General features: G+C 34.6%; 1 protein-coding gene across 1 annotated transcript in view; it reads right to left on the bottom strand.

Annotated features, from left to right (window-relative positions):
- OLA1 (Obg like ATPase 1) overlaps positions 1 to 13,734 on the bottom strand; it is a 171,910-nt gene that overhangs the window by 62,313 nt on the left and 95,863 nt on the right. Inside the window, exon 5 of the mRNA XM_049616018.1 lies at positions 5,387 to 5,562. Within this exon, the coding sequence (XP_049471975.1) occupies positions 5,387 to 5,562 (176 nt within the window). The remainder of the gene's footprint in view (positions 1 to 5,386; positions 5,563 to 13,734) is intronic.

The raw sequence follows: 13,734 nt of genomic DNA, 5'->3' as shown, positions 1-13,734 counted from the left end.
GTCAGAATATATCAACTTTACACTTAGGAGAGATTCTGTTTTAGCATTAAAAAGTTGGCTCATGTTTTATGCTAGAGTGTATATAAGTTTATTTACATAAAAATACTAATGATACCCAATCAAGAAAATAGAAATTTCATAAGAAGAGAGGCTTGAAATGTTGCATTTTTGGAAGATTACCTAGAAAACAGACACCACAGAATGAATATTAAGGAATAATCATATACCTAGTAAACAAAATGATCTATCTAATTTTCTTATAACTTTCAAGTAGTTATCTCTCTTATAGCCTAGGGTCTATGTCCAGTTAAAGTCCCACCAATAACATTTTATACCTTTAGACCATTTGTTAGAGAATATAAGGAAAAAATTTTTAAGAACTCTCCTTTAAGAACCAGTTAACATAATCACATAGGTACTCTCTTGTGAAAACTAGAGATAAATCAGAAGCAAGGAAAAATATAAAATACCACCAAATTAAATTTGTGATCCTAAAAAACATTCCAAATTAAACAGAATGATTAGGACAAAAAATCTAAATGCACATTGGGTGAAGGGATGTATAGCAGAGACTGTTGTTTCCTGTCCATAACCCGTTTGCTCTCACAGGTCAAGTAAATGCTGATGGCTTCTTATACTGTAAGCATCTGTAACGTTGCCTAGGCACTGTGCTCAGACCACACAGACATCAGGTGCCAGGGACTTAACACTCCTAGGAGCAACTCATAGCCAATGACTAATGGAAATCAGTTGATAATCACCCCAGCTCCCTCATCCTTTCAATAGAAAAACAAGACATCTTTCTTTCTTTCTTTCTTTCTTTCTTTCTTTCTTTCTTTCTTTTTAGAGAGCATGAGAAAGGAAGAGGGAGAGAGAATTTTTTTTTAAGTTTATTTATTTATTTTTTAGAAAGACAGCATGAGTAGGGGAGGGGCAGAGATACAGGGAGAGAGAGAATGCTAAGCAGGCTCTGCACTTCTAGCGCAGAGCCTGATGTGGGGCTTGAAGTCATGAAACCATGAGATCATGACCTGAGCCAAAACCAAGAGTCGGATGCTTAGCCGACTGAGCCACCCAGGCACCCCAAGATGCTTTCTTTTAAGTTTATTTATTTATTTTGAAGGAGAGAGCAAGTGGGGCAGGGGCAGAGAGAGAGAGGGAGAGAGAGAATCCCAAGCAGTCTCCGCACCACCAGTGCAGAGTCCGACGTGGGGCTCGAACTCACGAACAGTGAGATCATGACCCGAGCTGAAGCCGGATGCTTAACTGACTGTGTCACCCACATGCCCCTAACAGACAATTTCTACAACCACTAGGAGAGCTTGTTAAAACATATTCCCAGAGATTCGGATTTAGAAAATCTGTAGCTTTAGTTTCCATTTCTAACAAGCTCCCAGGTGATGGTGATATTGCTAGTCTGAGGACCACACTTTAATTGTCCTTGATCTAGACTGAAGACTGGGACCGCAGGGGACAAGGAAAGTACAGAAATGATTTGGGGAACACACAGAAGACCAGATTCTGTGTATCAACCCCTCATTTTATCTTAGCCTTCTCACCTTCACCACTCAAGAGGGTTGGGATCCCACTGTCGCTTTTGGCCACTTTTACCTGGGGGTCATCTGCCAATCCTCAGGAAAGGGTTAAGATGCCACAGCTCTTTGATTTATGACAGAGGAGACACTTCATTGGAGTAGGGAAACACAGTCTTTAAAAAAAAAATGGTGCTGGAGTAACAGGTTTTCCATATGTGGGGAGAAAAGTCAAATTGATGCCTGCCTTCTACTATTCACACACACAAAAAATTCCAGGTAGGCTAAAGACCTAACTGCAGATGGTAAAATAATAAGGCTTTTAGAAGGTACAAGATCATCTTGATAACCTTAGAGTAGGAAAGATTTAAAAAAGACACAAAAGGCACTGTACTTAACACTGAATCCTGTTCCTCAAAAGATACCATTATCTCAGAGTCGGAGAAGATATTTGCAATCCATTTAAAACAAATGATCAGCATCCAGAATATATAAGTAACTTTAACAAAGTAATGAGAACAAGACAGTGATCCAACAGAAAATGGGCAAAATTAGAACTAGCACTTAAAAAGTGGAAATCTAAGAGGAACAAAGAGGAAATCTAAGAGTCAACAAATATTAAAAAAAAAAAGAAAGGTCTCCAATCTTAAATAGAGAACTACAAATCAGAGCCCTAACCAAATGCCATCATACCACAGTTTGCAAAATGAAACAAAATCTGACAATACCAAGTGTTGGCAAGAAGATAAACTCTCATACACTAGGAAGCAGTGTTATCTAGTAAAGCTGAAGATACATATACACTCCTACTTCTAGATGAATGAATGCCTTACACTACCCTTATAAGCACCGGGATGTAAAAGAGCTGCATTGTTCATAATTATCAAAAACTTGGCGGGGGGGGGGGGGGGGGGGGGTTCAAATGCCCAGTGACAGTAAAATGGATTTTTAAATTATGATACATTTTTTCAGTAAAATATTTTACAGTAAGGAAAACAAATGAATTAAAGATAAATGCTACATGAATGGGTGCACAAAATAATGTTGAGTGAAAAATGCTCATATAAATACATATAAAATGACACTACATCAAGTTTTAAATCAGGAAAAACTAATTCATATTGTTTTAGGTGGCACATACACTGGTATAAAAAAGCAAGGATATTATTATAAATTTCAGAATTGTGGTTAGCTGTGGGAAGATGAAGAGGGTTAAGACTGGTAAGTGATGCAGATATTTTTGGATGCTAATAATGATCTATTTCTTGACATGAAAGTAGGTTTTACTAGCCTTTATTTTACAACTATTTCTTAAATACATATGCATCTTTTTGGAATACATTTCACAATTTTAAAAAATGTTAAAAAAAAAAAAAAAAAGACAGGGGTACCTGGCTGACTCAGTCAGTAGAGCATGTGACTTGATATAAGTTCAAGCCCCATGTTGGGCCTAGAGCTTACTTAAAAAAAAAAAAAAAAAAAAAGACAAATTGGCCCTGAAGTCAGACTGATCTTGCTGAAAAACTTGTTCTACAATTTACTAAGCATGAAATCTTGAGCAATTCATAAAATCTCTTGAAATTTAGGCTTCCTCAGTTTTAACATGGAGATAATTTATGTCTCACATGTTGTGGGGTTTAAATAAGATGACATATATAAAAAGTGTCCAAAAATGCCTGGCTCAATAAAAAGAAAAAGAAGATCTCCCTGCACTAAATGATTCAATGCTGTAAGAGATCTTAATTCTCGCCAAATTAAGTTACAGATCCAACCCAAATCCTGTTTCTGCTAACAACTAAAAAAAATTTCTAAAAGCCATGTGTTTTACCGTATTTACCAGTACTGGGTTTGCAACAAAAATCTATGGCATACATTCTCAGTGAGGGTGATATTACTCCTAGAGGGGCAAAAATTAATTCTTATGGGGGAAAAAAACCTTAGTTATTTAAATGGCTTGTGGCCCTCCAAAGTTCAACCCTATCCAACAAATCCTTACTCATTAGTATCTAATTTCTCATTAGTAAGAAATTAAATTAATTAATTTAAATTAAATTTTAATTAACTTTTTTCCTTTGGGACAGTGAAATTGAAAAAAAAAGGTTAAGAAATACTGAACTGTAATTCATTCTGAAGCAGCTGAGTCTAATATGAGGAAAGAAACCGATGGAATGATCACAGTTTTGGGAAACAAGAAAATTACATAACGCATTCCATCTATCCAGAAGAGCTGAATGGGGAGAAGGTGTTCAGATTCTTCTGTAAACACAAGTCCAAGTGATGCTTTCAAATCTGATACAGAAATTTTAGGAATATCCTTAGAAATAAGAATTAAATACTGTTACAGGGAATTAAAAATAACACTCAACATTCTAGTTTTCTTTTGAGAGGAAAGGCCAGGAAATGGTAGCTCAAGGACTTAAGAAGAACCTGATGCCCCTTTCTCCCATCTAAAAAGCAACATTGATAAATTTATTTTTAAGATAGTTGATGTTTCTGAAAGACATAGGGATGTCAGTAACTTTCAATAAACTAAGGAATGACTGCTTAAGGATTTATTTTTATCAGTAACCATGCTGTTTGGTGCAAATGAATGGTTTTCAATTTTGACCATCTTTCTCACAATGTTTTTCCCTTTTTAAAAAGGAGTATTTTTCATACCCGTACTTTCAATCCCCTTCTCTGTCCTAAATCTTATACAATTCCCTCAGACAAATCTCCCTCCTTTCTCTGTTCTATTTGACTAAGAAATGACTGAAATAGCCATGATGTTAAGAGAAGTAAAATGAATTGGGCTTGTTCCAGACTACCAAGGAAATCAGTGGTCCAACACAGGTCTCCTTGTTCCAAGTCCAAGCACTATTGACCATAATTTACTAATAGTCTGCTCAAGCGTCGAGGCTAATTCTGTAATTGATTTCCTCCTTAAGAGTGTAGAACTCTCTAATCAACTGAGTTTTCCAAACTTACTGCAAATAAATTAAAAAAGGGAAAGGATAATCAGTTTCCAGACATGAGAAAATTAAAAATAAACACATGTATTAAAAATACATGAAAAATTAAAAAGACAGAAAATCCTTCCTATGACAAAAAGCATAAAAAGCAAGTACGGTTTAGGGAAGATACTAGTGAGAAAATATGTAATTTTTAAAAAGATTTTATTTATTTTAAAGTAATTTCTATACCCAATGTGGGGCTTGAACCTACAACCCTGAGATCAACAGTCATCCTCTCCACTGACCAAGCCAGCCAGGTGCCCCAAGAAAATATATGATTAAGGCCATCACTTTTCTAATGTAAAAGACAATTTGACCATAAACTAAAAGCTTCCAAACTGATTTTGAAACACTAATTATATTACTAATAATTTCTCACTACAACGTGATAAAAAATACATTTGAATATTAAAGACAATGACATGTGTTTTCATTCCATAAAAGATTAAAATTATCTAATACTACATTCATTCAGTCAACCCCTATGGAAGACCAATTCCTTATATAAATCACTTCTTCAAATCCACAAAACTCATATTCATTCATTTCTCTAAATCCATAAGGTTTTCATCATAAAACCACACTTTTCTAACACTACAACTTGAGGATACACATTGTAACCATGTAAATACTCAATATTCCTGCTAAACATGCCTTGCTAAGAACACCTTAAACAGACTGTCATCATGACGCTTTGTTGCCAAAAGAAAATGAAGTTTCTCCATGATTTTTTAATGGAAATTATCCTTGGATTCTAAAGTTCCATAACAATATTAGATATTTTATTAGATGCATTATTGTAAAAAAAAATAATTTAAAAAATGAACTCAAGTATCAAATAAGCTGTAAATTTTTACTTACATATTCAGGTTTTAATTTTTTATCTCCTCCTCTCACAGCCACTTTTTCTAGTTTATCTATAATGGGCCCAATCATTTCCTCATCTTTAAGCTGAAGCTCTTCGTGTATTATTTCTATATCTCGAATAGGATCTACACTTCCTTCAACATGCGTGATATCATCATCTTCAAAAGCACCTAAAATGAATTAAAGAGAAGCAATCCAATAAACAATACAGAAGGCCATTATCAAAGATTCCTGGAAAGTTAACAATTTATTCAAATTATTCTGAATTCTTTCAAGTAGGACATAGTGGTTTTTTGGTACTATTTAGTAATATTTAGGGCACTAGCAACAAAAACAGTAATTCAAGAGCCTCAACATTTCAAAAACTGATTGAAATAAATAAAATTAATCTTTACAGAAAGAAAATTATGCTCCAGAACTACTGCTATTTTCAGGTTTGGTACATTAAAAGACACTGAATTCCAGGCATGAGAGCCTGAAGTTCTAAACTGCACTATTAGGGTTTCCAAGGGAAACCGGATTTGGGGTGGGGGGTGGGGGTGAAATCATCTGGCAGACCTCTTCCCTGCTTCAATCTACTTTATCACTGTGGTTCTGACGGTGATTAGATAATGAACCACTCAGACACACAATTTACACAGCAGCTAATTTCATCGGCCTGATTTGAGGGTATGGTTTTTAGGGGGCTATCAAAGAAGCAGATGAAGGTGCATTTGTCATATATGAGTGACAACCATTCACACTATCTGAACAAAATGGTGCTGGCCCTTATTAGAAACACATGCTATTATCACATATTTAAAGTGCAGTTGAAGCCATAATTTCAAATTGCCAACTGGAAACATAAGGGTAAAACAACCAGATATTACTGAAGCATGTGTACTGACTTTATGCCCTTTTGAAGACATAATGTGGCAACATAATTCAACTGGATTTACTCAAATTACCAGATAAAGAACAGTATCACAAAAATGAACAAATACTGAGAAATATTATAAACAGAAAGCAGTGATATACCCACAAAACAAAAAACACATTTATAAACAAATTAATTTAATTTAAATTACCAACTAGATTATATACCCAAATTGAGATGTTTTCAAACATAAAACATCGATTATTTTAGATAAAGATATCACAGGGATCATGAGAGACAGTTTGACTGAGTTTAATGAAAGAAAAACAGTGACCATAGCTCATTCTTCCATACCAAAGACCAAGATATTCTCATTACAGGTTACAAAGAATTTTTAAATATAATTTTCTAGAATTAAAAATAATCGAGCCATTTGTATCTTAATGTGGAGCTACTCAGTAATATAAATAAAAAAATGTAAGTATATTGTTACAATTAAAATCTAAGTATTTAAAATACTTGGCATAAAAAATTCTTGGCATAAAACTGATGATATATTAAATAGTGCCATATAAATTATATGAACAAAATTAGCAAGAAAGGAGAATGCATATTATATCTTACTCGTAAACACACTAGACAGACAGTGATTTAGGTAAATTGTATGAATATTCGAAAAGCAAGAAAAATGTCTCCCTGGAAGCACGGTATTACTTATCAGGATTTGAGGCATCTTACACAAATGGCACAATAAAACAGGAAAATAAAAACAAAAGCTTCTTGGCAAAGCAACAAAGGCAGCATGGTCAGTTCAGTTATAAAAAGAACTACATTTTATGACACTCCAAGTGAAAAATATCCTATATAGTCATCTTTATGTACGAGCCAGTAAGTAACTATAGCGATGTCCTCAACAATAGTAAATGCATCAGCAGGTTTCAAATGGCAATTTCTTGATTACATTCCTCAATTTTAACTGAGCAGATAACAGAGAGAAACTAAGGAGTCGTAATTCTTCTAAAAGCAAAGAAAATAAAGCTCTCTGATCATCTGAATTAATCCAAATAGAAAACCAGAATAAAGGGAAATAGCACTTGTCTATCTTATAACCTTCAAATTAACCTCTAGGTTGCACTTTGCCTGGAGTCTGCCAAGGATTAGGCTAGAAAAGGACTTATGACTGGATCATCACTAATCCATTCCCCTACTACAGGAAAAAAACTCAAATCACAGGCCCTATACACTGTGGATTGCACTGCTGTTCCTATGCCTGAAGGTTAGTATTATTATATTCACTTGTATGTGAGTGGTAATATAGTACAAGAACTTAAATTTATTTTTGATACTAAATATTGCCAAAATTAAGATAAAAATTAAGTGAAGGAAATATTAAAGTTATCCTTTAAGACTGAATAGCCTTGTGATGACATGAAGCCTAAAACAGCTATAAAATATAAGCTTACAGAAAATTTGGTGGCCATATGCTCCAAGTTGAATAGACTTCACTGTACACTTATAGCATTCCTTCGCATCTTATCTGATTTAGTACAAAATTTAGTGGTTAAAAGTAAGGGTTCTGAAGTCAGACAAGCTTATTGGTCATAAATTCTTAAACAAATCACTGAACCTCTAAGGATCTCATTTTCACATCTTTAAAATGAAGATGTTTCTACCTCTCAGAGAATGGGTATAATTAAATCAGATAATATATGTAAAGTGCTTGGCAGACAGCCCCACACATAAGCTCTTTCAGCAACTGGGGCATATACTATTTTTTAAATGATGTAGGAATTAGTAATTAAAAAAAAAGGAATCAGTAATTTAGAAGAAATTGCATAGTAACATACTCAAACATTAGTTTTGAGTAATACTGTTTCATATCATTCAGTTCACCTTGGGACAGGTTAAAATAAGTTTTGTGAGATTTTCCCCCACTAATTCTTATTAGTTCACAACATTTTACCCTAGTCCATACCAAAGTTATTTATTTCAGCTTCACTTTAAAACACTGATTATTATGATTATTACAATTATTATAATTCCCCTTTGGGGGAAACACTGTACTGGTAAAGAAGATGACTTTAGTCATCTTGAAGACTATACTATATCATACCGAACTGTTAAATGAGAAAGTTATTTCCATTTCAATTCTCTTCAGTCCTTCTGACTATATCAAAGAGAAAGTATCAGTTTGATGCTGTTGGTATTTAATATCTAACATTTATAAATGTATCTCTTTATCAACAGAGCAGGCCTCAGTCTCAGAGCTTCTAAAGGCTAAAAAAATTAGTAAGTATGCAGTTTTCATTGTATTTGTTTTTATTATCTCAATATCTACAGGTGATACTAATTTTCTACTTACATTAGTGACAAAGTTTCCTGTTTAATTTAGTAAAAAAATGTGAGATCAAAAAAAATTTTGTCAAATCAAGAAATTTCTTTGGTGATGGGATTTTATCTGATTTTTTAAAACTTTGCGGGGGGGGGGGTGGTGCTTGGTGGCGCAGTCGGGTTAGGCGTCCGACTTTGGATCTCAGTTCAGGTCATAATCTCACAGTTTGTGAGTTTGAGCCCCACATGGGGCTCTGCTCTGATGGTGCAGAGTCTGCTTGGGATTATCTTTCTCTGCCCCCAACCCACCCCCCCCCACCCCGCCCCACACTCAGAATAAATAAACTAAAAAAAAAAGACTTTTTTGGTACTGTTCTGTATAAAGTAAGCTAATGTGATACAGCATGTGTGTGCAGGGAGGGGAATGATCACGCTGCTGTGCCATACTTTAGCTAGGATAGTAAGGGAGGCCTGTCTAAGGAGATGACACTAGTCCCGAGGCCAGAATGGCCAGAAGGAGGCAATAATATGAAGATCTGAGCGCAAAGGATCTAAGAAGGAAGTATAAAATCCTTAAAATGGGAACAAGCTTGAAGTGCTTCAGAAATAGAAATAAAAGGTCAGTGTGGGTGAACCACAGGAGAGGATGGTAAACAGAGGGTAAGTTGGAGAAGTAAAGCAGTTCACATTCATTCATAAGTGATGTGAGCATGCATTTTATTCTAACTGTAATGGGAAGCCATTAATTGGAGAGTTTTAAGTAAATAAAGAGGAGACAGGGTAATAACATATGATTTACGGTAAGAGGCCACTTTGGCTACTTTAAAAAGAACACACTTTAAGGGAGAGGACAAGAAGAATGGCAGAAAGACTCATCAGGAGTTGGTGGTAATGGTACAGATGAGAGATGACCAGATGAGTGGTTAACTTGAAATAAAATGGAGGAGAAATGTTTGGACTGGGAATATATTTGAGAGATGGACTAGATGTAGGATGGAAGGTCATGACTAAGATATAAAGTTGGGAGTTATCAGATATGTTTAAAGTTATGGATCTGGATGATGTCATGTGAAAAGAGCACTCCAACACTCAAATGTTTGATGGGAAGGAAGATTTGGCAAAAGAGACTAAGAAGGGGTGACAACGTGAGAGAAAATGGAAGGAAATGCTCTTATGGGACTGAGGGGAAGAAAATGTTTCAAAAAGGGCAGAGTACTCAACTATAGCAAATGTTGCTTAGAGGTAAAGAAAGGTAAGTACAGAAAGCTGACCACTGATCTTTGGCAAAAAGTGATTCTTTAAGAAATACTTTAATGGCTGTATCTTCTTCACTATTTCTTCTAGATATCAGTGATGGGAATACTATAACTCAAGGATCTGTCCCCTTATTTATTATAACTCTAGAGCACAAAAGAACTAAATCCTAGCATTTCTAAGTTCATTCAGGTTTTAATATACTCCTCTCTAATATACTCTAAATGGACTAGTTACATAAGGCAAACACCATTATTTTTCTCACAATCTTTGAAAGGCATCCTATCAGTTAAGAAGGTGGCCCACTTAAAAATCACGGCCACATTCAAAGTTTCACATTCCAAGTAAGCTGGCATAAACAAACACTGAAACAAACACTGACCAGCTGCAAGTTGGTAAACCAACTGATACGGAATCATTGACACCATACAATACACATCACCAAGAACAAAATCTGTAAAATCAAGTCACATATAAGGCTTCATTCAGAATTTTCCAAGGCCGCAGCTCTATGCCAAAAGACAGTGGAGAGAAGTCTTCTAAGTTCTAAGGAAAGAAACAGTGACTCAAGAATTTTAAATCCAGCCAGCCTGTTTTTCAAGGATAGATTTTGACAGGAATAGAGATTAATGGCAAACAGACTGCATTAATACATTCTAACATATAAGTAAGACTGAACAACTACAGAAATAATGCAAACAAAACAGAACATATATATTATAAACTATGAAAAGTTATAAATAACAAAAATTCAGAGATAAGGAAAGGGAGGTAAAAACGTTAAGTGTGCTAATTTCCTCATCTTTCACAATAAGGGATCAACAGATGGACATATAAAGATGAAACATGTAATTAAAAAATAATGTCTCCAATCTCTCAGTGTTCTCGTGATCCTATTTCTTAACTCTATCTAGCAGAATCATTTAAGAAAACATATCTTTTGTGAAAAAATTACCTGAAGTTCAGTCATTTCTTCTATATTACTTCAGTTTTTTCTTTCCTTCAAACCCAATAAAATAAAATGTAGCATTCTATTTAAAATAGCATATACATTAGTGATCATATTTTTATGAAATTGTTTCTCTCTCTTAATAACACTGACCAAATGCTAATAAAATAATGCCTGGGCAGTGAGCTATTGAGCAATTTTCAAATCTTCTTCATCAGTTTGGTCTTGCTTTAAAGTTTTTATAATGAACATGTACTGTTTGCGCAAGTCATTTTTTAAGCACAATAAATCGGTTTAACTTCAAGAGAAATTTGCACAAATTTTACTTGAAATTTTGGCTTTGCACTGACTAGTCACAAGGAGAAAGCCACTATTACCATAAAAATTATTTTACACTATACATTTTTAAACATATAAAAGAGATGAATGAAAATAATAAACTATAGTAAAGCCTTCTTATCAAATGATTTGTTACAGGAGAAAATTACCCATAAGCTAGGCTTATGGATCCCATCACAAAGACTTTTTACCCATCAATCCTGCATCATTTCCTTTCATAACAAAGCACCTTTCTCATATCTTCCTGACTTCTCTCACATTTCCAATACTTTTTTCTTCTCTTTTGCTACTCAGCAGCAAAGACTTCATCTTGCTCACTTCATTAGGGAAAATGCATGTGATGTTTGGAAAACCAAGGCCCCTTTTTGGTTGTACCCAATCTTTCCTTCTTTCCAGCAGTGAAACAGAAAACATTACCTTCTGTTTATGGCCAATCTCTCTACCGTCTCTGCTATGAATCTTACCCTCTCCCAAGGAAATTTGCTCCACAGATTATTCCTTGTATCCTTGTATTTCCTGAGACCTCAATCTAGTATGCCTCTCTCTCTCCAGTATTTGTAGCATCTCTATTCACTAATATTCTCCCATTAACATTTAAGCAGCCTTAAGATTCTACAGTAAATCAATCATGTCAGCCATCCTTGGACATTAATCCCCATTCTACTATTGCTTTCTTTCCTCTAGTTCAAGGTCAAATTTTTTGGAAAGAGCTGTCTGTACCTGCCCTACTTCTTTCCTCCCTCCTTAGAACTTAACCCACTGCAGTTTGGTATGCTTCCACCATGCTCTCAGAAGCTGATCTCAAAAAGGACACCAATGATTTGTCTTCATGATGCTAGGTCAAGTAGCCATTCTTCAGAAATCTTGAGTTGCCTGTCAGTAGCGTCTAGCTTCAGAGCACTGATATAATCCCTTTCGCAGATTCATTATAACCACATTCTCCTGATTTTCTTCTAGTTTCTCTGGCCATTTCTTCTTAGGCTATTCCTTTACTTGCTCAAACTACCACCTAAATGTTGATGTCTTTCTTAGCTGTCTTCTCTTATCCCTCTATTATACACTCATTTACAGAATTTCCAGCCCAGAACTTCCCTGAGTGGCTCCAGTATATTCTGAGGTCACAGCAAATAAGATGAGCCAAAAATTCTTTTTAGTTATTACAGAAATCATTTCTATCATAAAATCTGTTCACTAAGTGAATAAATGCAAAATGTCAATGCTTATACTAAAGTTGTAACTTTTAATATTTATGTGCCTTCTTTACTAAGAACCAGTCAAAAGAGAAATATTTTACTTGGTGAGACGTATTTGACTACTCATATGGCACTGGACATTCTGAATATTTATTTTCTGGTGTGATGTGGCAGAAGTGAGTTCACCATTTTCAATTATTATAAATGGATTAAAGTTTGATCAATTTACTCATTCATTCAAAGTCTAATATCTTATTCCATAAGATAAGATTTGAATAAGAAAGATAAATCTAGTGTTTAGGATGCTAAATCTAACTAGGAAGGATTTCAGAAATAAAAATATACTTCAGAAATTCAAGACTCCAGTGAACTGCTTTGCTATATTTCTACTTAAATCTAGGCTATATTCAGTTTTCAGAAGCATTCTAGTTAGATGTCGAAATAGGTTTTAAAATACATGACGTATCTAAGTATATAGGCTTCACAGCAGTACTTTATGTAAACCACCTGTCACAGAAACCTTATATTCCAAATTGCATGTCTGGTGTTTTCTTGGGAATAAGAGAGTATATGGTCAAGATGAACCTATTTGACTTATGTTTTTTTCTATCTTCTACCACTACACAATACAGAGATAAGGAATTCCTTGGTATATAAACCAGTATATAAACTGTCACCCGCTCAACACATATATAAGACCACAATATGCTTTGCTAAATAGAAATTCCCCATTTAAAGAAAGCTTGCTTATATATCTAACAATAGGCTAAGTCTTTTGAGAATTAACAACAAAAAAAAAAATAATAGGACCTTAGTCTCAATGAGTGGACAATGTGGTTGGAAAAACAAATCTTATCTAATAAAAAGAATAATATTCACTAACAAGAACTTTAAGTATAGGTTCAATTAAGAATTAATCATCAAGGCCTTTAAATATAGGGGAAAAATATATTGGTAAAGAAGAGGAAGAAAGGCATGACAAGTAACAGGGAAAAGCATCAGAGAAAAAACAGGCTGAAATAAACAAGGCTTACCTGAGAGCTGAGTACAGTAAGAAATTATACTGAGGAGTAGTAGAAGATAAAAGTTTATCACATCAGGTTGGTATGAAGGATAGGAAAGTCCAAATAGGAATATAAGTCTGGATCTCAACTGATAATCAGAGGGAGCCAACACTGGTTTTTGTGTTAGTAACAAATGGAAAGCAGCATTTAGAAAGACTAACCAGAAGTAGGGAACCAGCTAAAAGAGAATTGCTGTACTCTAAATACACTGCCAAAGTACACTAGGATACTAGTGTACTAGTGTACTAGGCAATCAGGATGAATAGTGAGACTTAACTAAAGAAAACAGTCACCCAGATAAAAGCAATGAGAGAGAGAGAGAGAGAGAGAGAGAGAGAGAGAGAGAGAGAGAGAGA

This window comes from Panthera uncia (assembly GCF_023721935.1).
Source record: "Panthera uncia isolate 11264 chromosome C1 unlocalized genomic scaffold, Puncia_PCG_1.0 HiC_scaffold_3, whole genome shotgun sequence".
In the NCBI taxonomy this organism is placed as follows: Eukaryota; Metazoa; Chordata; class Mammalia; order Carnivora; family Felidae; genus Panthera; species Panthera uncia.
This window is presented reverse-complemented; position numbering and strand designations above follow the sequence as displayed.